Source organism: Eurosta solidaginis, chromosome 1, assembly GCF_040869045.1.
Source record: "Eurosta solidaginis isolate ZX-2024a chromosome 1, ASM4086904v1, whole genome shotgun sequence".
Lineage (NCBI taxonomy): Eukaryota > Metazoa > Arthropoda > Insecta > Diptera > Tephritidae > Eurosta > Eurosta solidaginis.
The window spans coordinates 225,531,428-225,554,543 of NC_090319.1; the positions used below are offsets into that span (position 1 = coordinate 225,531,428).

General features: G+C 40.7%; 1 protein-coding gene and 1 pseudogene across 3 annotated transcripts in view; both read left to right on the forward strand.

Annotated features, from left to right (window-relative positions):
* The first annotated feature begins 5,008 nt into the window (after window positions 1–5,008).
* Window positions 5,009–23,116, forward strand: part of LOC137237039 (methionine--tRNA ligase, mitochondrial-like) — a 57,142-nt gene continuing 39,034 nt past the window's right edge. For 2 of the 3 annotated variants that reach the window (XM_067760193.1, XM_067760194.1), the window contains exons 1-2: window positions 5,009–5,105; window positions 5,197–5,639. In XM_067760193.1, coding sequence (XP_067616294.1) covers window positions 5,231–5,639 — 409 coding nt within the window. In that variant the 5' untranslated portion in view covers window positions 5,009–5,105; window positions 5,197–5,230. Of the gene's footprint in view, window positions 5,106–5,196; window positions 5,640–5,700; window positions 5,824–23,116 lie in introns of those variants that run through there. The other variant, XM_067760195.1, reaches the window with a different exon arrangement.
* Window positions 7,056–7,892, forward strand: LOC137241413 (microspherule protein 1 pseudogene; annotated as a pseudogene).

A 23,116-nucleotide genomic window follows, 5' to 3' on the forward strand; every position in this document is an offset into this window, starting at 1 on the left:
AACACGATTTGTGTTTTATTCATTATAAAATATCAAACGTTCTTCCAGCAGCTCATGCTGATTATCTATATTGTCAAATTAACTATTGAACCACCTCGATATTCGAAAGGCCATTAAAAAGAACAGGCTGTTGTATATATTTGCACGAGGAGAAAATCTGAAAAAAAGAAGAAATGAATTAGGGAAAATATTACAATTTACTAGCTGCCATACTCACCACCGCGTGTTTTAAATCAATGACTTTTTTTCATTCAGGAAATGAAAAAAATTGTAGCAAATGTCAAATGTCTACACTTTACTTCTGACAGTCAATGCATGGCAACACCGACATTAGGCCCCATGCGCACGCATCGCGCGCACTACACGTCACACACTACATGCCGCACTACACGTCATGCACTACACGTCACGCACGACATGTCTCGACCCATTATTCATCTGGTCGTGATTTAAAATACTTAATTCCACAAATCTCAACATTATCGACAATACACGTCGAAAATAATGTTGAATGATAGAAATGCAACTTTGTTGTACCTTTCCAGCCAGGTTTCGAACCGTTCCGTGTGGTGGCAGGCCACTTGTTGTGAAAACAAAGTTCACCACAAATCAAAAATAGATTTTTAGGACTACTTTCGGCGACATCTTCCGACCAAAATTACAAAAATTAAATTCTAAATAAACTAGTCCTAAAAGTCGGCGTCAGATAGAATTTAACATTGCGTACGACTCCAACTTTGACGACAAAGTTAAAACGTACGAAGTTTATTAAAGTTATCAGAATGAATGCACTAAATTCAAAACATAACGAAAAGTTAGGCAATTTCGACTCTTTAATAACTTTGACAAAGGTCGTATTTTATTTTGTTCCTTCAAGGTTCACAAATTGGGTTTGACGTTAAATTCAGGGCTGAAGTTTGGGGTAAACTGCTAACTGACGCCGCCCTAAGGCATCATTTACATGTACGGTTATTGAAATCACGTAAGATTTTTCCCCTTTTGCTTTTCCGTCACCTTGCGCCACCCAAACAGAACCCACCCAATTTATGTGGTCATGACCAATGTTACCGATATTCTTTGCAGATCATGACCCGTTTCGAAACTCTATTGGCCAAGTCAGAGGGAAGCGACAAGCGCTTCGACGTCGCCTGCCAGCTCTGCGGTAGAAATCATAGTATGAGGCTCTGCGCTGAGTACAGAAGCAAGTCGCCCGAAGAAAGGTTACGGGCTGTCCTACTACATAAAGACTGCCCGAATTGTTTGTCGCCGTTTTATCGCGTTGACAACTGCAAAAGCAAATATCGATGCAAAAGGCGTAACGAGAAGCACCATACTACGCTTCACCTCGAGAACCAACGTCCTGCATGCGCAGAAACCATTGTCGTCGGCGACGACAACCAATCGGACGACGAGTTGTCGATCCACTTATCGGGACCAACTAAGTCTTGGGCCCAACAAGTCGAGGAGGCAGAGTTGGAAGAAGAAATGTCTAGAGCCGAACAAAACCCCTCAACCAGCAATCCTGGGAGGCGTAGTTTTCGGCCTCTGCTACAGCATGAACGGAAGGCGGAAAAGTTCAAGAAAGAACGACAAGAACAAGACAATTGGCGGCAGCAGGACACCGCACTCCATACCACATCATCGAAGAGAAGCGCTGCCCATGGTCGGCCCACAGCAACTAAACGCGTAACGAGGTAAAATCGAAACATATCTGCCCTCCCTCGTAGCAATGTACTCAGTTAACCTATACATTCATAAAGGTGTGTTCACAAATACACACCCACATTCATATGTATAAGCTGCAATTGTTTATACACATTACTTTAAACTTTCTTTTAATTTACTGCTATGGACCGACTATATAGCAACTTTCGGCGGGGAAACTCAACGAAAGTGGCCGTATAGTGGGCTCATAATTTTTCTCTGCCGAGCGCACGGTCTCTTTTCGATCCAGCCGTCTAAGCGAAAGCATCCTGCCAACGTCCACGTGAGGTAAGCAATATTCCAAATTCATTTCATATGAATATTACGAAATATCTACATTAATTTCCACAACATTTGTTATAATTTTACTTAACACTTGTTGTTTGCAATATTTTTCAATAAACCTATTTGTCACCCTGAATATTAATTCGAAATTTTTCGTTTTCTTATTTCCTCCCTTTTCCGCTCAAATCCACTCCTCTACAATTCCGTGGGTGCGCGCCGTTGCCACCACGAAACTGTATAGACTATTTTGTTTATTAATAATTTGAATTTATAGAAGTTTAAGCATAATTTTATGAATTATTATTGCCTTATCTTTATTTGAAAGTAGCTATTTCTATTCTGTGGGGAATTAACGAAAAATTGTTATTCTTATCAATATTTTTACTCTATAGGGCCCTTTATATCTATTTTTTAGGCCCGAAGCCTAAATCCCTCTTAACTTGCGCCACCCTAATAGCACCACTTTATCGACCACTAGTTCGCCCACATGGATGTATATGTGTACATAGGTAGGGTAATGTTGTCCGTACACATATACATGCATGCCGGTACAACTGTGTGGGGAAGCTTCCCCTTAAAACTGGAGACTTTTTCCTCTAAGGTTTTCCTCGACAAGGCAACCGTCTACTTTTCCAGCGATTGTCGAGCGATCAACAGCCACAGCCATCAACGTCCGAGAAGCCCCGCCATCTTAATTTTATACACAGGTAACTTAGCGTTAAAATTATAATCTCCACTGTAATAAAGAAATATTATGAAGAGAAATATATCTCGCCTTTCTTTCTTTTCTTTTAATTTTTAATCCTAACACAATTGTGGTGCCTCCACTCCTTTGCCGAGTTTGCGACACACCACAAATGTACATGGTCCTTTCTCCCCGTAACAAGGAACCAACACGTATATACATAAACAGTCCACATTGCGCAATTCTAACAAAAATTATCCTGGTGCTACAACCTCGAACAAAAATCAATTTATCCATATTGCGCGGAGTTATACACGTTTTTGGAATTTGTTAGAAATCATCTTGGTGATACATTACATGTGGCACTTTCAACGTCGACCTACACTCAACACTTTTCGTACAAATATCTTGGTGATAACAGCATTTTTTATATAAATCTTCGTGGTGATACATTCTTGGTGGTATTGTTGCAGTTTCTTGGTGATACGCATTATCCACATTATTGAACAAGTTTCAAAAATCATCTTGGTGATAAATTACTGATGGTACTTTACATCATCCACACATACAACAAACACTCCATCGCTACATTTGTTCACTACAAACTTCACGCAGCTACGTACGTAAGTCTATATATATTTCTTGCCACCTTTTTATACTCAGTTGAGCAGAGCTCACAGAGTATATTAAGTTTGATTGGATAACGGTTGGTTGGAATCGAAATAGATATATACTTCCATATATCAAAATAATCAGGATCGAAAAAAAATTTGATTGAGCCATGTCCGTCCGTTAACACGATAACTTGAGTAAATTTTGAGGTATCTTGATGAAATTTGGTATGTAGGTTCCTGAGCACTATTTAAAATGAACAATATCGGACTATAACCACGCCCACTTTTTCGATATCGAAAATTTCGAAAAACCGAAAAAGTGCGAGAATTCATTACCAAAGACAGATAAAGCGACGAAACTTGGTAGATGAGTTGAATTTATGACGCAGAATAGAAAATTAGTAAAATTTTGGACAATGGGCGTGGCACCGCCCACTTTTAAAAGAAGGTAATTTAAAAGTTTTCCAAGCTGTTATTTGTCAGTCGTTGAAGATATCATGATGAAATTTGGAAGGGACGTTACTCCTATTACTATATGTACGCCTAATAAAATTTAGCAAAATCGGAGAAGGACCACGCCCACTTTTAAAAAAAAATTTTTTTAAAGTAAAATTTTAACAAAAAATTTAATATCTTTACAGTATATAAGTAAATTATGTCAACATTCAACTCCAGTAATGATATGGTGCAACAAAATACAAAAATAAAAGAAAATTTAAAAATTGGCGTGGCTCCGCCCTTTTTCATTTAATTTGTCTAGGATACTTTTAACGCCATAAGTCGAACAAAAATTAACCAATCCTTTTGAAATTTGGTAGGGGCATAGATTTTATGATGTTAACTGTTTTCTGTGAAAACGGGCGAAATCGGTTGATGCCACGCCCAGTTTTTATAAACAGTCGTTCGTCTGTCCTTCCGCATGGCCGTTAACATGATAACTTGAGCAAAAATCGACATATCTTTAATGAACTTAGTTCACGTACTTACTTGAACTCACTTTATCTTGGTATGAAAAATGAACGAAATCCGAAAATGACCACTTTTCCGATATCGAAAATTACGAAAAATGAAAAAAATGCCATAATTTTATACCAAATACGAAAAAAGGGATGAAACATGGTGAGGTAATTGGATTGGTTTATTGATGCGAAATATAACTTTAGAAAAAACTTTATAAAATGGTTGTGACACCTACCATATTAAGTAGAAGAAAATGAAAAATTTCGCGCGCAAAGAACGGAAGAAAAAACGAATTTCGCACGCATCCATGCGATGTGGCTGTTGCTTTAGCGCCTTTAGTACATTTTATAATTTGATTTATGTCGGTAGATGTCACCGAAGTAGTGTTAAAATTTACTTTTGATTTGTGGTGAACTTTGCTTTCACAGCAAGTGGCCTGCCACCACACGGAACGGTTCGAAACCTGGCTGAAAATGTATTACAGAGTTGCACTTCCACCACTCAACATTATTTTTTGACGTGTATTGTCGATAATGTTGAGATTCGTGGAATTACATATTTCAAATCTGAATGATTGATCGAGATATGTAATACGCGACATGTGCGGCGTGTTGTGCGCGATATTTAGTGCGGCATGTAGTGCGTGACGTGTAGTGCGCATGTAGTGCGTGACGTGTAGTGCGCATGTAGTGCATGACGTGTAGTGCGCGAGATGCTTGCGCATGAGGCCTAACGTTTGTATTGCAATAATCATTGACAGCCAGACATTAAATGTAGAGATTTTGACATCTGCTACGCTTTTCCATTTCCTGAATGGAAAAAAAAGAAAAAAAAATGTCATTGATTTACGACATGCGGTGAGTATAGTTACTGTTCGTATAGTAAAATTTGCTAATTCTAACCTTATTTCTTTTTCATTGATCAATTTTTTCTCTTTTGCATTTTCAGGGTATAATATTACAATGAGCAGTCATATCAATTAATGACAATTAATGGCACTGATGAACATGGTACAAAAATCCAACAAGCAGCAGCTCAAACCGTGCCAGTTGCACAATATTGCGAGTATATATCTGCGCAATATCGTCATGTATTCGCCGAAGCGAGTATAGCAAACACAGATTTTATACGTACTACCGAAGAGCGCCACAAGACGGCTGTAGCGCATTTTTGGCACACTTTAAAATCGCGCGGCCACATTTACTCTGCTGCATATTGTGGTTGGTATTGTGTTTCAGATGAAACTTTCTTAACAGAATCACAACTACGTTTGGACACACACACGGGCGCAGGTTTATTGCTTGATTCTGGTCATCCGGCAGCTAAACTTTACACAATAGAGGGCTTGAGGTATTTCCTGTTGCGTGAGGTTGTGGCGCATAGCGATGGAAGTAAGTTTAAATGAAACATTAAAGCACAACAATACGCACATATTTATATATATATATGTAGGTAAGCACTTTGTGTGCAACAAGAATTCTCCGCAAAGTGCTTAAGGTTAAAATAACACTACTTAAACCACTAAATAAGACACACCGATTTCCAAAAATATAACTTGGATCTTTTATCTTCAAGCACAATATTATTTAAAAGTAGTTTCCATAAAATTAACGAAAATAAAACCTTTTAAAATTTCACTTGCCATTTCTTCTTTACAATACACCTGTCCAGCAAAAGTGGCAGATTTGTGGCAAGTGCCTCATTCAAAATTGTCTAATATTTCCTTTGCTTAGCTTGGCCACAAGAGCGTAGCCGCATGAATCCACAATACCCCAGAAAAAAAGAAAGCTGCCAGACCATATTAACATATTTGAAGACGACTTCTAGCAGGAAGTCGACGATCTCATCATTTATGTTGTTTCTGTTGTTGCTGTAATTGTCGTAATATGTGAAGAGGCTACTAAACTCATTATGCGTTTTCCATTCCCAATATCTTAATCAAATGTGCATGTTAAAATTATGAAAATGTATTTGCACTTGCATTAGTTGACTTATTAATAGCTGCCAAGTTGGATAGCGTTTAAATTAATTTAGCGGAAATGTTGTGATTGGCGTGCGAAGGCCAATGGCTGCCTAATTAATTGTGACGATTGTTGATATTTATTTAAATTTACATACAGGCTTATTTTTGGTATGATTGCGATATTTAAGCGGTGGTGGAATAGCACTGTAATTTAAAAACTCCAACTACTCCTTTAGAGGAGAGGAATTTAGAAACGCGCTATACCCATGCATTAACCCGTTTAGTGGCGAAAATACCATAAGGAATCCTCGAAGTAGAGTCCGCGAACCAAATATTCCTTTGGTTGGTTACTACTATGCTGCACGGCTAAGGAGATCGGACGCAAGCAGCGCTCTAGGCGCCATTTCGATGTACATTCTCCAGGAACCAATTGCCTAATGTACCCTACGTGTTTACTCAAACCATTTATTTCCATAAATAAACTTTCTGATAGGTTCCATGGAGCATTTTGACACGGCCTCTAGGGCAGGCACCACAAAACTGCTGAGAGTTCAGAACCTCATGTACCCCGAGGTGGACACTCGCAGACGAAATGTTGGGTGTCTCCTTGCAGCCTTCCACACTGCACCTGTCTTTAATAAGTATTCCCATTCTGTGCCAGATGAACAGTACCATTTCAAGATGGATTTGATCTTGAATGTTAATTTGCTAAACATATTCAGTAAAGACGTTGTCCTTCTATAGTTGTAGCCAGGCCATGTTTTTTAGATGATTTTGCACGTATCCTTAGAGTACAAATTGCGAATTACGGTTTTCTCTGTTGTACGAACCGGCAATATCACGTATTGCTGTAGCTGCCATGCGAAATCTACATCCAGAGTTGGCAGAATCGGTTCAAAGCAAAGCTCTTTTTAGTGTTCAAGAAGAAGGACTTTTAGGAACTTTTAAAAGTTCTGATATCCCTAAACTTGAACAGTTCCAAGAGTTACTGGACAAAAATGCCTCTGTATTTTATGTTGCACGTACAGCCAAATCTTTACAAAATCATTGGCAAATGATGAAGCAATATCAATTATTGACAGATCAAGTTGTTAAGCCACTTCATATGAGTGATCAACCTTTAAGTTTTTCTGGTGCTGAAGATCTTATACTCGATGCAGGACTCAATGATCAACGTGATGAGGCATTGGAGATCGAACTTGCTTTAACTGATCGTCAAAATAAGCGTGAAATTCGTATTTTAGAGAACGAGTTAAGTCGGTGGAATGTCTTAGTTGATTCAGTGACAGGTGTCTCGCCACCCGAATTCGATGGTCAAACGCTAGCTGTACTTCGTGGTCGGCTAGTTCGTTACTTAATGCGATCCAAAGAAATAACCTTTGGCCGTTATGTTGAAGATTCTCATGTCGATGTAGACCTATCACTAGAAGGGCCAGCCTGCAAGATATCAAGACGCCAGGGTACAATTAAACTTCGAAGTAATGCAGATTTCTTTATAGCAAACGAATGTAAAAGACCTATATTCATTGGTGGTGCACCTTTGCTAAGTGGGAATAAGACTCGACTCGCCAACAATTGTGTTGTTGAGATTTGCAGTTTACGATTCGTTTTTCTGGTAAACGATGAACTAATAAATGCTATCCGACATGGAAGCGCGAAGACGACCGCAGCTTTAAACTAGGAGTTGCCGTAAAAATTGTATGACTTTTATTATAAATTATAAAAAGTCTGCAGAAACGCACGGAAATTTCTATACATCTAATACAAAGTGAGGGACGTACTTTTAAGGCTTAAATTAAAAAATCATAATTAAATCATTTTATTCAGTGGAATTTAACAGTGTTGAATCTGGTACAATGTTTTCGTTTTAAATTGAGAATTTTTGAGTCATACCGTAGAAGCATTTAATACTTTTGGTTTAGTTGTATGGCTCGCTGTTACAGTCCTTGAACGGCTTTCTGCACTGCCCGAAGCATTAGAGGTATTTGAACAAAAATTTTCATCTGCACTCATCAAGATTGTCACTGTAGGTGTCCACTTCTATCTCTTTATTTAACGAACGTATAATAGTCTCCAAATCGTGTACTTCGCCATCCTCTTAGATTGCTTCAGACATTCTGGCAGTGTCAGTTTCTAGGGGTCTAGGGTACGGCAATTTGTATTTTACTTTCCTCACAGAGGTCGCTACACCTTTGATCGATATCAAACACGATTTATATGCGCCACACAGTGGTCAAGAGCAGAGACAAGCGGCGCTCGGTGAAAATTTGCCCGTTTTCAATCGAAAGCTGTATATCAGCAATTAAATTCCATAAAAATTGTAGAATATAAAGTAGTTAAAAGCGACAATGTTTGTATTTTTCTCCGTCAGGGAGAATTGCTGCTCGGCTGCTTTGATTACAAACTACGCTAAAATGCACGCATTACAAAATGGGATATTTTCCATCTAATACAATTCAGAAAGCCGATGATTCCGTGCATGAAAACCATGAAAATGTAATCTGTAGACGCTATCATATATCGAAACTTTTGCCAATAATTTGTATTATACCCAGTAAACGTTCGAAATATGAATCATAAGTGAGTATTCAAGAATAATCACATTTAAGGTAAATTTTCCTCCAGACGATACATTAGTTTCTTATTCGAAAATACTTTTAAATTTCGAAGTTTGGTTCATATGGGATATGATATATAGGAGATTTGATTGCGGATTCTGTGGCAGATAATGAATCTGCGTTAGGGTATGTTGGCCTCGTTCTGGGGAACGAGAGCTGGGTTATTGGTTTGTTGGCCTCGTTCTGGGTAAACGAGAGCTGGGTTACTTGGGAATAAGGAATATGGACTATTAAAGTTCATTTTCGTTGTCGTTGGGCGGAAGTAGTACCAGTTTCGCGATTGGTCGGGTAATTTGTCCCTTCATTGTATGAACGTCAACAACACGTACACGGTTATCGGAACCTGGGTGTGTGTTGACGACTCTCCCCATTTTCCACTCGTTCGGTTGTAGATTATCCTCCTTGATGACGACTAGGTCCCCGGGTTTTAAGTTGGATTGTGGATGTTTCCATTTATACCGTTTCTGGATCTCGGTGAGATATTCCGATTTCCATCTTTCGCAAAAGGTCTGATGAAGGGCTTTCATCTTTTGCCACCGGTTTACAATGGAGGCAGGGTTTTCACTACAGTCGAGTTCAGGTGGAGCTAAAAGATGCCCACCTACGAGAAAATGGCCTGGAGTAAGCGGCTCCAGGTCGGAAGGGTCGTTGGATGAGGGACTTAGAGGTCTCGAGTTGAGGCAGGCCTCAATTCGACATAAGAGGGTTGTAAACTCTTCGAGAGTATATTTATGATCAGACGCGATTTTTTTAAAGTGGGTCTTAAAACTTTTTACCCCCGCTTCCCACAAACCTCCCATGTGGGGAGCGCTTGGCGGTGTAAAATGCCATTCTATAATGTGATGGCTATATTTAGTCAACGTTCCGTCCCTTGCTTCACGCAGAAATGCTTAAACTCGGATCGTAAGGATCGAGAAGCTCCGACAAAGTTAGTACCATTGTCGGAGTAAACGTTTTTCGGTCAGCCTCGTCTGGATACGAATCTGGCGAAGGCAGCTAGGAAGGACCCAGTACTAAGGTCGTTTGTCGCTTCTAGATGGATGGCTTTCGTCGAAAAGCAGACAAACAGGCAAACATATCCTTTTGAAATTCGACATCCCCTCCCTCGGTAGGATTTTATATCGAATGGTCCCGCGAAATCCACCCCAGTATTTGTGAAGGCCTTAGTAAAGGTGGTGCGCTCTTTCGGAAGGATCACCATAAGTTGCGTTTGTGTCCGCTTCCTGTAAATAGTGCAGACTTTACAGTTGTGGATAACCGACCTTATCATGACTTTAACGCGTGGGATCCAGTACTGAGTGCGGATATGTCGCAGCATCAGCTGGTTCCCTCCATGCAGGGTGGTCTCATGAGAGGATTGAACTATAAGTCTGGATAACCTGCAAGTGTAAGGAAGGATAATGGGATGACTTTCGTTATGGGACATGTCTTTGGATGCCCCAGTCCGCCCCCTAGTTCGAATGATGCCTTCGTCATCTATATATGGGTTCAGGGGTAAAATCTCACTCTTCCCATTTATTAGTTTTCCTGACTTCAAATTTGCGCACTCTTCTTGATAATGTTGCCTCTGGCATATTGTTATCAATCTTCGTGTTCTTTTTTCTATTTCGTCAGGAGCTATTGAATGAGAATCCCTTTTAAAAGAGGCTTTAGTTGTTGGGTGCGTATTCTGGAAAAACCGAAGAATATAGGATATAACCCGCAAAGCCCTCGGTAGATCGGAAAACCTACCCAGAATATCAAAGTTATTTTTGACCGATGTTGTATGAACTTTCACCCTCTTTTCCTCCATATTCGTATTGTAATCTTCTTCTTGTGTTGGCCAATTTTCGTTGTCTTCTTGTAACCAAGAAGGTCCCTGCCACCACAAAGAATTTTCGATTAGATCCGAAGCGAGGAGGCCTCTGCTCGCCAAATCTGCAGGGTTTGACGCAGAGTCTACATGCCGCCATACTTTGTCTCCAACTTTGTCGATGATTTTCGTTATTCGATGTGCCACAAACGTTGACCACGAACATGGTGGTTTTCGGATCCATGCCAGTACTATAGTCGAATCTGTCCAAAGGGTTACTTTAATGTTTGAAAGTTGCATATTTTCTATGGCCGACTCTATAATTTCTGCAAGTAGGACTGCGCCGCAGAGTTCCAGTCGTGGCAATGATATGGTTTTGACCGGGGCTACTCTCGTTTTGGCCATCAACAGGTTGGTGAAGACTTGATCCTTTGTTTGTACCCTCAGGAAAACAGTGGCGGCATATGCTTTTTCCGAGGCATCGCTGAATCCATGTATTTCGACATTGTCCTTCAATGTGTAGTGAACCCATCGCGGTATGCGCATATCGTTGATCTTTTCGTAGTCCGTCATGAATGATTGCCACCGATGTAGAGTAGTTTCAGACACATCTTCATCCCAGCCTGTCCCTTCCAACCAAATATTTTGCATTATTATTTTGGCTACAATTACGACTGGTGCCAGCCAGCCAAGAGATCCGAAAAGTTTTGCGATCGCAGAAAGTATTGACCTTTTTGTTATGGCGTGGTTATTGTCAAAGGGTTTCGCTGTGAAGTAAAAGTAGTCGAAATGGGCGTTCCACCTGATACCGAGTGCTTTTACCATGCTGGTGTCTTCAAACTCAAGAAAATCCTCGCTTAATAGGTGTTGCTTCGGTATACCCTGTAGGATTTTCTTGCAGTTGGACGTCCATTTACGCAATGGGAAACCTGCCGATTGCAATGCCAATGATATTTCGTCCCTTGCCTTGATTGCAATTTCGATGCTGTGTCCACCGGCGAGTACGTCATCAACGTACATGCAATTTCGCAGTATATCTGCTGCCATTGGATGCGATGTCTCCACGTCATCAGCTAGTTGGTGCAGCGTTCGAATCGCAAGATACGGAGCACAATTAACCCCAAAGGTTGCCGTTTTCAATTCATAAATGTTAATTGGGTTTTTGGAGCATTTGCGAAATATGATTCGCTGATATTTTGTTTGGTCTTCATTGACCCATATTTGGCGATACATTTTCTCTATGTCGCTGTTAAATACGTATTTGAACAGCCGCCAACGTAGTATAAGAATTGTCAGGTCGGATTGAAGAATCGGACCTGGATATAAGGCATCATTTAGACTTTTGCCATTAGTGGTAGGACAAGATGCATTAAATACGACTCTGACTTTTGTCGTTGTACTTCCCTCCTTTATAACAGCATGGTGAGGTAGGAAGTAACAGTCATTTGAGTCTGGCGAAATATTGCCTATTTGTTTCATGTGCCCTAAAGTTTCATATTCGGATACAACTCTATTGTATTCCGTTTGAAGGACTGGGTTTTTCGCAAGTCGTGTCTCGTTGCGATAGAATCGAGAGCACGCACTTCTTAATGAGGGGCCTAAGTTAAACTCTTTCCTAAAGGGTAAGGAGACTACGCCATTTTTGCCAGACTTTGCCATCGTTGTTCCGAACTGTTGTGGATTTGTATAGCTCCTCGCAGTAAGTGTCATCGTTATTGATGCTCCTTTTCTTTGGAATTTCCTCTACCTCCCAAAAAGCCGCCAATTGTTTATCTAAAGTGACCTCATTGAAATATGAAACTAGGGTCTTATTTGTATCAACCGCATCTGTCCGGCCTGTCAAAATCCAGCCGAACACCGTTTCCTGTGCTATTAATGTGTTTAGCACGTCCTTCCTGATACCGCCTAGCATAATTGGGGGGTATATGTCTCCGCCCAGAATTAAGTCGACTGGCTCATTGACAAAGAATCTTTTGTCAGCCAGTACTAAGTCAGGGAATGCTTGCCTAGTCATTGCGTTTATTTGGCAAGTTGGAAGATTCCCTGTCAATTGTGGTAAAACCAGCATGATCGTATTGATCTTGATTAATGGGTCGGTTGGTGACCGCAGTTGTATGTTGCACGCTTCTTTTACTTGTGCAGACATTGTATTATTGATGCCCGAAACTTGGGCATGCAGGTGTTTGGATGGCAGATTAATTCTGCGCTTTAGTTTCTCGGTAATGAATGAACATTCAGATCCCGAGTCGATTAGGGCTCTCGCCGAATAATCAACACCATTAAAATGAATATTAACCTGAGCTGTCCCTAGTAATACCCCTTTATTTGTATTAGCAAAACATGAGTTCACATTATTAATCGGAGCATTTTCTCTTTCAGCATTGCGTCGTATTTGAGCTTCCCGTGAGGTAGATGCTCCGATAGTGTCAGGAGTATTTGTTGGTTTTGGCTGATTCGAAATATGAAGCAGCGTATGATGTCTTAAATGACATGTGGCACAGTTCATTTGACTGGTGCACTTTGTCACCGAATGGCCAGCAGAAAGGCAGTTTATACACCCACGGCTGCTCTTAATTTGCTCAAACCGTTTATTGGGTGTTAAACGTAAGAACTTTTCACACTTTGAAATTCGATGTGCAGGACTTTTGCACATCTTACACGTAGGTTTGGCTACTGTTGCACTTGCCTGGTAGGACCCTAATCGTTTCGACGATGTATCTGCCGAGGAACGAGAAGCATGTGGCTTCGAGGTTTTGAAACCGTATCCCCTCTTATATCTACGACAGTTTCCAACGTTTGGAATCTGCTGGATAAGAATTTATCCATATCTGCCCATTTTGAAATTTCTGTTTTATTTTCTATGGTTTGTTCCCATAGAGCCAGTGTGGTTTCTGGCAGTTTTGTGGAGCACAAATACGTTAGAATTGCATCCCAGTTTGATATGTCAATCTTGTGACATTGAAGCGCTGAGATACAATTTGTTTATTTCACGTTGCAGTTTTTTAATGGAGCTACCGCATTCGCTCTCAACTGCTTTTAAACTAAAAAGAATTTTTAATTGGGCATTGACCAAGATACGTTTGTTTTCGTATCGGTCACATAAATTTTTCCACGCTGTATCGAAACCGTCTGTTGTTAAGGAACACCGTTCCACTATCTCTTTGGCCGCCCCTTGAGTTTTTTGCCTTAAATAGTATAGTTTTTGCACTGCATGGAGTTTACTATTATTAATATATATGGCAGTGAACATGTCCCTAAAAGACGGCCATGAAATATAGTCACCTTTGAAAATATCCGTATCACATGCTGGCAGGCGCACATGATATTCCATATTATCTGAGACATCTACTTTCTTATCTTTCTTTTCAAAATTTTCCAAAAGCTCAGCTATTGCCGCCTGACACTTTAGGAAGCTGAAATAGCACATTTTATGCTTCTTCTTGATAGCCGATAAGTCCTTTGAATAAAGCTCTGATGAACCTAAGAGCTTTTCGTATGTCACCTTCGTAGCTTCAGACAGAGTTTTTAACTCATCCCTTTGGTATATTAGGGAGTGTTTACTGTGTTGTGAAGGTGACCTGTCGTTGAAGTCATTTTCATACTCCGTCACTGCATCTGCTTGGCGTGTATAGGTCTCCATTGTGGATAAAAATAAAAACCCAAAAGTTTATACAGAAATTGCCTTTGCAGAGAGTAGTGAGTGAAAATGTCGCCAAAAGACAGAACTTGGAAGTGATAATGTGGCAAGTGAAAAGATTTGGTGTGTGCGTATGTATGCACAAATTTACCAATTGATTGTGTAAGCCGATAAGTTATGGCTAACGTGAAAAGGGCTGTACAGAGGCTTATGTGCCAAGTGGGATAAGTACAATTTCGTGGTGGCAACGGCGCGCACCCACGCAAATGTTAAGGAATGTGCTAATGCAGATTTGCTACTGAATTGTCTAAGCCAATAAGTAATGGCTAGTGCAAAAATGGTGTTAGTGAAAAAAAATAAAAAAATTTATGAACGCTCGTTATGGACTTTTTGGTAATTTAACCAAGGACTGTGATCTTTTGTATCACAAAAAATTAGATCAGTCAAACTGATTTGTATATTGCCGCAAGTGAGAATAATAAATTTTTAAATTTTTTGTTTTAAAAAATTGTATGAGAACAAAGCCACCCAAACAACAACAACAATATATGTGTATGTAACTAAGTGCACTTTGTACTATAGCACCAAACTAAATTGCAAACGTATTGCCCGTGTAAATAAGTGCAAGTGATTTGTATGTGAGAAAAAATTTGATTTAATTAAATGTGCGCCTAAATTAAATTTACAGGTTTCTGAATAAGTAACCTTAACAAATGGAATTTTTGTGCTGTGGATTAAATGAATTTTTTCAGATAAATCCTGCAAATGTGAAAATAGAAAAGTGACGCAAAGCGGTGTTAGAGGTTATGTTAACCTTTTAGAGCAGTGTTGTGCTACCTTGAGCTGTGTCCGGAAAATCTTACCGCTGGTGGGGGATTGTTCCGGATAGTCACAAGGCGTGTTGCACAAACTTTATATAACTGCGTTAAACGCCTTTTGTCCTATTTTTGCACAAAATAAGACTTCTCACTTCACGAACAAAAATCACTTGCACTGTTTAATATAAAGAGTCACTTTGTAATTTGTAATTTTATTTTGAAATTTTTTTAAAAGTGAAATTAAAAGAAAACCCTACCTAGCGGAATATTTTTAAACCACGTACCTTTTATCGAAGTGTTGATCCGGAGTAATCGAGTTTCGTATTAATAAAAGGAATTCACAGTGTTTTTTTTTATTCAATGTATATAAATACAACAAGTGTTAAGGAAGTTTTTTAACAAATGTTGTGAAAGGTCAAAATATTTAATATATTTTAGGAAATTACCAAGTATATTTTTGGAAATTGACAACTTACGTGAACGTGTGATTACGTGTTCCTTTGCTGGCTGCTGGATTAAAAGAGGACGAGACTCTTTGCTACATGAGCCGATAAACCCACGATACAGCTCCTTCGTTGGGTTTCCCGGCAACAAAGTTGCCGTACCGCGGGCTCACAGCGGTAGAAATCTAGGATACATACGTACTACCACTCACACATGCCTGTGTGTATAGTGATCACAAGAATATGTGGGTGGTAGTAACGAAAGAAAATAACCAAAGAAAGTTATGTTACGAGGGGGGGGGGGGGGGGGGGAGATATATTTAGGCCTGTGGCCTAAACATAAGGATTACTCCCTTTTAAAATACTCATTAACACCTTTTTTTTATACCCATATTGTACAAACAAATTCTAGAGTCACCCCTGGTCCACCTTTATGGCGATATCTCGAAACGGCGTCCACCTATGGAACTAAGGATTACTCCGTTTTAAAATACTAATTAACACCTTTCATTTGATACCCATATCGTACAAACGCATTATAGAGTCACCCCTGGTCCACCTTTATGGCGATATCTCGAAAAGGCGACCTATACAGCTACCACCACTCCCTTTTAAAACCCTCCTTAATATCTTTAATTTGATACCCATATCGTACAAACAAATTCTAGGGTCACACCTGGTCCACCTTTATGGCGATATCTCGAAACGGCGTCCACCTGTGGAACTAAGCATCACTCCCTTTTAAAATACTCATTAACACCTTTCTTTTGATACCCATATTGTACAAACAAATTCTAGGGTCACCTCTGGTCCACCTTTATGGCGATATCTCGAAACGGCGTCCACCTATGGAACTAAGGATTACTCCCTTTTAAAATACTCATTAACACCTTTCATTTGATACCCATATCGTACAAACGCATTCTAGAGTCAATCCTGATCAACCTTTATGGCTATATCCCTAAATGGCGTCCACCTATAGAACAACAGCCCACTCCCTCATAAAATACTCTTTAATGCCTTTCATTTGATACACATGTCATACAAACACATTCCAGGGTTTCCCTCGGTTCATTTTCCTACATGGTTATTTTCCCTTATGTTGTCACCATAGGTCTCAACTGAGTATGTAATGTTCGGTTACACCCGAACTTAACCTTCCTTACTTGTTTTTGGTTAGTTTTTTATTTAAAAAGTGCCGCGAGTGCTCCGAACCACTAAACAGTGGAAAGTGAAAATTATCAGTGACCAGTCTGTGCGATATAGTACCTCAGTTTTGGTTTGTGCAATTGCTTTCCCCCTACCGCGTGTGTCGATCCGGAGTATTCCACGACCACGGCAAGTACCACCGTGTACCATAACCCCACTTAAAAAAAAAAAAAATAAATGTAAGGCGCGATAACCTCCGAAGAGATCTAAGGCCGATCTTCTCTTCCAATTTGCGTCGTGCTCCTCTTGATTTTTCCCTACAAATTGGCCGGACGGGACCTACATGTTTTATGCCGACTCCGAACGGCATCTGCAAGGCAGATGAGTTTTCACTGAGAGCTTTTAATGGCAGAAATACAATCGGAGCGCTTGCCAGACACTGCCGAGGGGCGACCCCGCTTAGAAAAATTTTCTTCTAATTGAAAAATCTTATTTCTACAATTTTGATGTTGCTTTGCCCGGGAGTTGAACCCAGGGCATACGGTGTGATAGGCGGAGCACGCTACCATCACACCACGGTGGCCGCCACCGCCAACCCCACTTAAAAAACAAAAAAAAAGTACCAAATATTTTCTGGAAAGCAACTACAGTGACTCTGCACGTATATCCACTCACGAGCACAATAATTTAGTTTCACAAATTTTGGCACTGGTAATTTTCACTAGGTCGAGACGTTTTATTATATCGCGCACTCTACACTTTGCTCCTTTTATCTGAGCCACAACCCTTACAAATAAATTAACACACACAACAATATATACATACATATATAAATTTACGTGCGGGTGGCGAGTAAGCCACACTGTTGTGTTTTACTCTTTTCTTGGGGAAACCAGACGACTCGGCCAAGTCTGAACCTTATAAATTAATAGCCAGAAATATCAATATATACATATATACATAATTTGCGTGCGGGTGGCGAGTAGGTTACACCATTGCTTGTTCTTCCTTTGAGACAAAAAAAAAAATATCAGACGAATCGGCCAAGTCTGACATACATAAATAAAAGCGATCTTGCAAAACATTGTTTCCATTTTTGTTCAAAGAATTAGTTTGGTTTTAGTTGGGTAGGAATAATTTGTTGAGAAAATGGAAAATTATATCCGATCAGCTGAGTTAATCACAGAGTTTGAGAAACAGTACAGCTTTATTCCAGAGGGAAATCATAATAAGCATACTCTTGCGATACAGCAAGAAGAGTTGCGCTCCTTATGGAAGAAGGTTAAGCCTGTGTTTGACTCACTGATGGGATCAGAGGAGGTCGACGCAAATGATGTGTTAGCCATCCGGAAAAAACGTATGACAACCTACTCAATATATATGCGATGCTCATCCACAATATCTGCTGAGGCAGAGAAATTTAAAAAAGTAGAAAATAGTGCTATCTCTGAGCAAGCACCCCCAGCCACACCGGGCATAAGATCCGCCTCCCTCCTTGCGACACGGAGATTTTCAAAGGTGATTATTTATCATGGCCAACCTTTCGTGACCTGTTTACGATCATATACATAAATAATTCCGACCTACAGGGGGTGGAAAGTTATTCCATCTGAACAACAAGACAAGGGGCGAGGCCAAAGATATTGTAAAAAATGACCGCCAACAAATGATGGGTTGGATATGGAAAAAACCTGTGCGAAAGGTATGAAAACAAGCGTATATTAGTCAACACGCAATTACAAATTTTTTTAAATTAAAGAAGGTAGAGAGTGAGTGTGGGAGCGCGTTAAAGAAAGTACATATCGATATAAACAATTGTCTATCGTCTCTCAAGTGTCACAAAATCGACACATCCAATTGGGATGCAATACTAACGTATTTGTGTTCGACAAAGCTACCGGAAAGTACCCTGGCTCTATGGGAACAAAGCATAGACCATAAAATGGACATATCTAAGTGGGAAGATATGGACAAGTTTCTATCAAATAGGTTTCAGACACTGGAAACAGTGTCTAGCTTCACTGGTACTAACGCCCAAAAGGGACAAAAGCCATCAAATTCTCGGCATATAACCGAAACCCCCATAAAAAGACTAGGTGTCTTCCAAACAAAGGTATCAGAACCTACTTCAAAATCAACATCAAGGGTTTTTTACAAAATGTGCAAAGCTGAACACAGGTTACGGCAGAATCAATTTGCCGGCAAGGAAAATGCATGCGCAAGTTTCAGGCATCGCCAATGCAGTATCTGCTCAAGTTAAAGAGGCATCCAACATCGAACTACGTTCGCCAGTGGATCCATGCTTCAGCTTGACTACTCCTGTTTTGATTTTAGCCAAACTAACTGGGAATCTGCTATCCTGCCATATCAACACAATGACTATGCAGGCATTCCCAAACTTAGTTTTGTCAGACAAGAGGTTCTACGTCAACGAAGATGTAGACCTCATACTTGGTGGAGACATATATCCCCAAATTATACGGAGCGGTTTGAAAAAGAATGTACTTAATACACTTTTGGCCCAAGAGACAGTGTTCGGTTGGATACTTACCGGGCGAATCGAAGCACCGAGTCCAACAAAGAACATAGTGTCGTTTTTCAACGAAGTCGCGCTGGACAACCATCTAAAAGCATTCTGGGAGTTAGAAAATTTGCCAAGAGGCAAAAGCATTAATGCAGATGGCGCATATTGCTAAAAAATGTATAACAAAACAACAAGAAGAAACGAAGATGGGAGGTACATAGTATCCCTTCCATCCAAGCAAGACTACTTAGAAGAGTTGAGTTTAGGAGGATCCCCTAAGCGCGCATGCTCGCAATATTACCGAAACGAGTCCCGGTTAATAAAAAATCCGGGCTTAGGGAAAGAATATATTAGGGTACTCTCAGAATACGAGACTCTTGGACATATGGAAAAATCAGCAGTGTCGTCGCGGCAGATGAAACAAATAATTACTTTCTGCCACACCACGCCGTTGTCAAACCAGAAAGTATAACGACGAAAGTCCGAGTCGTTTTCAATGCCTCAAGCCCGACGGCTAATGGCACCAGTCTAAACCACATTCTCCTACCTGGTCCAGTACTACAAGCAGATCTCCCAATTCTTATTCTACGTTGGAGACTCTATCGATATGTCTTCAATAGTGAAAAAAAAAAAAATATATATAGGCAAATTTGGATGGATGCCAACCATACCAAATTTCAGAGGATTGTTTTCCGAAAAGACATTAGTGAACCAATAGGCCTCTACGAGTTAAAGACTGTAACGTTCGGAGTTAACTGCGCTCCATACCTGGCCATCAGAACGCTTCTACCGCTAGATGACGATGTTGAAAATTCCCATCCAACAGCATCGAGCTTCGAGCATCCTGCGGGAATGCATGTATGTAGACGACGTATTAGCAGGACACACCATTGCATCGACCATTAAGGCAAGGGATGAAATCCGACAGGTACTTCAGTCAGCCGGGTTTCCACTTCGTAAATGGACATCAAACTCGGAGGCAGTTCTGAAAGACATCCCGAAACCTGATCGACTAAGCGAAGACTTTCTGGCGTTCGAAGACAACAGCGCCGTGAAGGCATTGGGCATAAGATGGAATGCGCACTTCGATCTCTTTTATTTTAAAGCAGGACCAATGGAGGATCCAGAAAATTTAACTAAGCGAGAAATATTGTCAGCCATCGCCAAGCTTTTCGACCCATTAGGGTGGCTCGCCCCAATGGTCATAGTGGCAAAAATATTAATGCAGAATATTTGGTTAGAAGGCACCGGATGGGATGAGCCTGTCTCACCAAATACATTAGAACGGTGGAAAAACTTCACCCAACACTATGGTGAAATCGATAACATAAGGATACTGCGGTGGGTAAATTTTTCACCGGAAGGCGATGTAGAATTCCACGGCTTCTGTGACGCTTTCGAGAAAGCCTATGTTGCAGCGGGATACATGCGCGTAAAAAGAGACAATCAGTTTTTCATCCATTTACTACTGCCAAAAACCAGAGTAGCCCCAGTGAAAACCATCTCGCTATCACGGTTAGAACTCTGCGGTGCCCTCCTGTTCGCAGAAATCATGGAATCAATATTCCGAAACATACATTTGGGACCAGCAAAAGTTCACCTCTGGACGGATTCAACCATCGTACTTGCATGGATACGCAAGCCGCTCTGTACTTGGTCAACCTTCGTCGCACATCGAATCACCAAGATCCTCGACATGGTCGGTTACAAGGACTGGCTTCACGTGGACTCGGAATCTAATCCAGCGGATTTGGGGAGCAGAGGACTACTGGCGTCAGATTTGGTCAGACAATTCTCACTGGCCAGCACAAGACACCGATTACAACACGTCCGTTGAGGAAAAGAGGGCACAATAATATGCCACGACAAGGGTAGATCATATAGATATTCTTGACCGATTTTCAGATTTACCACGAGCTTTGAAAGTCCTGTCTTATGTTAGGAGATTCTATAAAAGAACGCTTTTTAAAACTAAAGCCGTGTTCCAAGAAAAGTCGTGCATAATCTCAGCCGATGAGATTAAGGCAACGACTCAAGCATTAATACGAGTCTGCCAGAAACAATTTTACGGTACAGAATATTTAAAATTAAAAAATAGGGAACCTATTGATCGGGAGAGTGAAATCCTCTCACTCAACCCATACATCGACAAAGATAATATTATCAGAACACGAGGGCGTCTAGGGGCTTCAAAAGACATGTCATACAACGAGCGTCCTCCGATTATTGCAGGCTGTCTCGCCTTGCAGTCATAATGATTCATCATGATTACCTTCATGGCGAGAACCAGCCCATGCTCCGCCTTTTTCGAACCCAGTATTGGATTCCGAATGTCAAGACAATGATCAGAGCCATCATCCACAATTGCAAAACCTGCATTATTCACAGGAAGCAGGCGCAGTCCCAACTTATGGGTACCCTTCCCTGCGAACGTACTACTTTTAACCGCGCGTTCACCAATACCGGTGTAGATTTCGCGGGGCCTTTCGACATCAAAAGCTACCGCGGTAGCAGATGTCGACTGTCCAAAGGCTACGTATGCCTATTTGTCTGTTTCTCCACTAAGGCCATCCATCTAGAAGCCACTAGTGACCTAACCACCCCATGCTTCCCCGCAGCTTTTTCGCGTTTTATTGCGAGAAGAGGATGTCCGAGAAACATCTACTCCGACAATGGTACGAACTTTGTCGGAGCTTCCAGATCTCTACGATCGGAATTCAAAGCCTTCCTGGCAGAAAGCCGAGACAAAACAGTCTCCAGGTATAGCCATCAAGCACTAACTTGGCATTTTATTCCCGCCGGCGCTCCACATATGGGCGGTCTGTGGGAAGCGGGAGTGAAGAGCTTCAAAAGCCACTTCAAAAAGGTCGCTTCTCTCCATAAATATACCATGGAGGAGTTCCAAACCCTTTTGTTCCGGACCGAGGCATGTCTAAATAGATGCCTCCATACTAAATAGATGGCAGAAGCTCAAGGCCATCCATCAAACCTTCGGAAAACGGAATATTTATCCGAACTTCAAAAAAATGAAGTGGAAGCACCCCGGCGAAGATAACCGAGTACGTGTAGTCGACCTCATAACCGAGAAGGGTCAAGTCAGACGACATTTGGTCAAACTGATCTTCCCACGGAGATAGATTGTGAGAGGACCAAGAGATTCTCTTAACAATCCCCCCGTTCCTCCACATCCCTCCTTTCAAAAAAAAAAAAAAATCCCACAAATTCACTCGCTCACCCCGAGCGAGGACACCAGATATCTTCCCACTCACTCGTTCTCCCATAACGAGGATACCAGAAAAGTCCTCACGCAGATCCCCCATCTGCCACAAAATACACATTTTTTATATTTCAAAAAAAACCATCCCACAATTCACCCGCTCGAATCATACCCAACTCACTCGCTCACCCAGAGCGAGGACACCAGAAACCTACTTCAGACCCACGGTCTGCCACCGAACATACGCGCTCGGCCAAAGGCATGAGGCCAAAGGTTATCTAAGCCTCAAATCTCATTCCATACGATGATACGGTGGCTGTCCTAGATTGGAATGAAGAAAACGCAACGAACTTATTCACATTCGATTTTCGTGAAAACTTAAACCTTTTAGAGGATCAACAATTCCAAATGCTACGTGAATTTAGTATTAAAAATGTAAAGCAATTATTAAACACTATACGAAAATTACTTGGAATTAACCTGAGAAATGATCATTGGCGATCATTCGTCACATTATTGCAAAGTGAAGTACGTAACGGTTCAAATCCGATAGACTTATCTAGGGAAAATATACAATCTTTACAAAGAATTCAGGAAGAATTGTCACAACTTGATGCGTATGATGATGATGATCAACCATTGGTTATTGAGGAGAATAAACTTATTAGTGAACCAAGTATGGATAATATCTTAAGATAGGACGATTT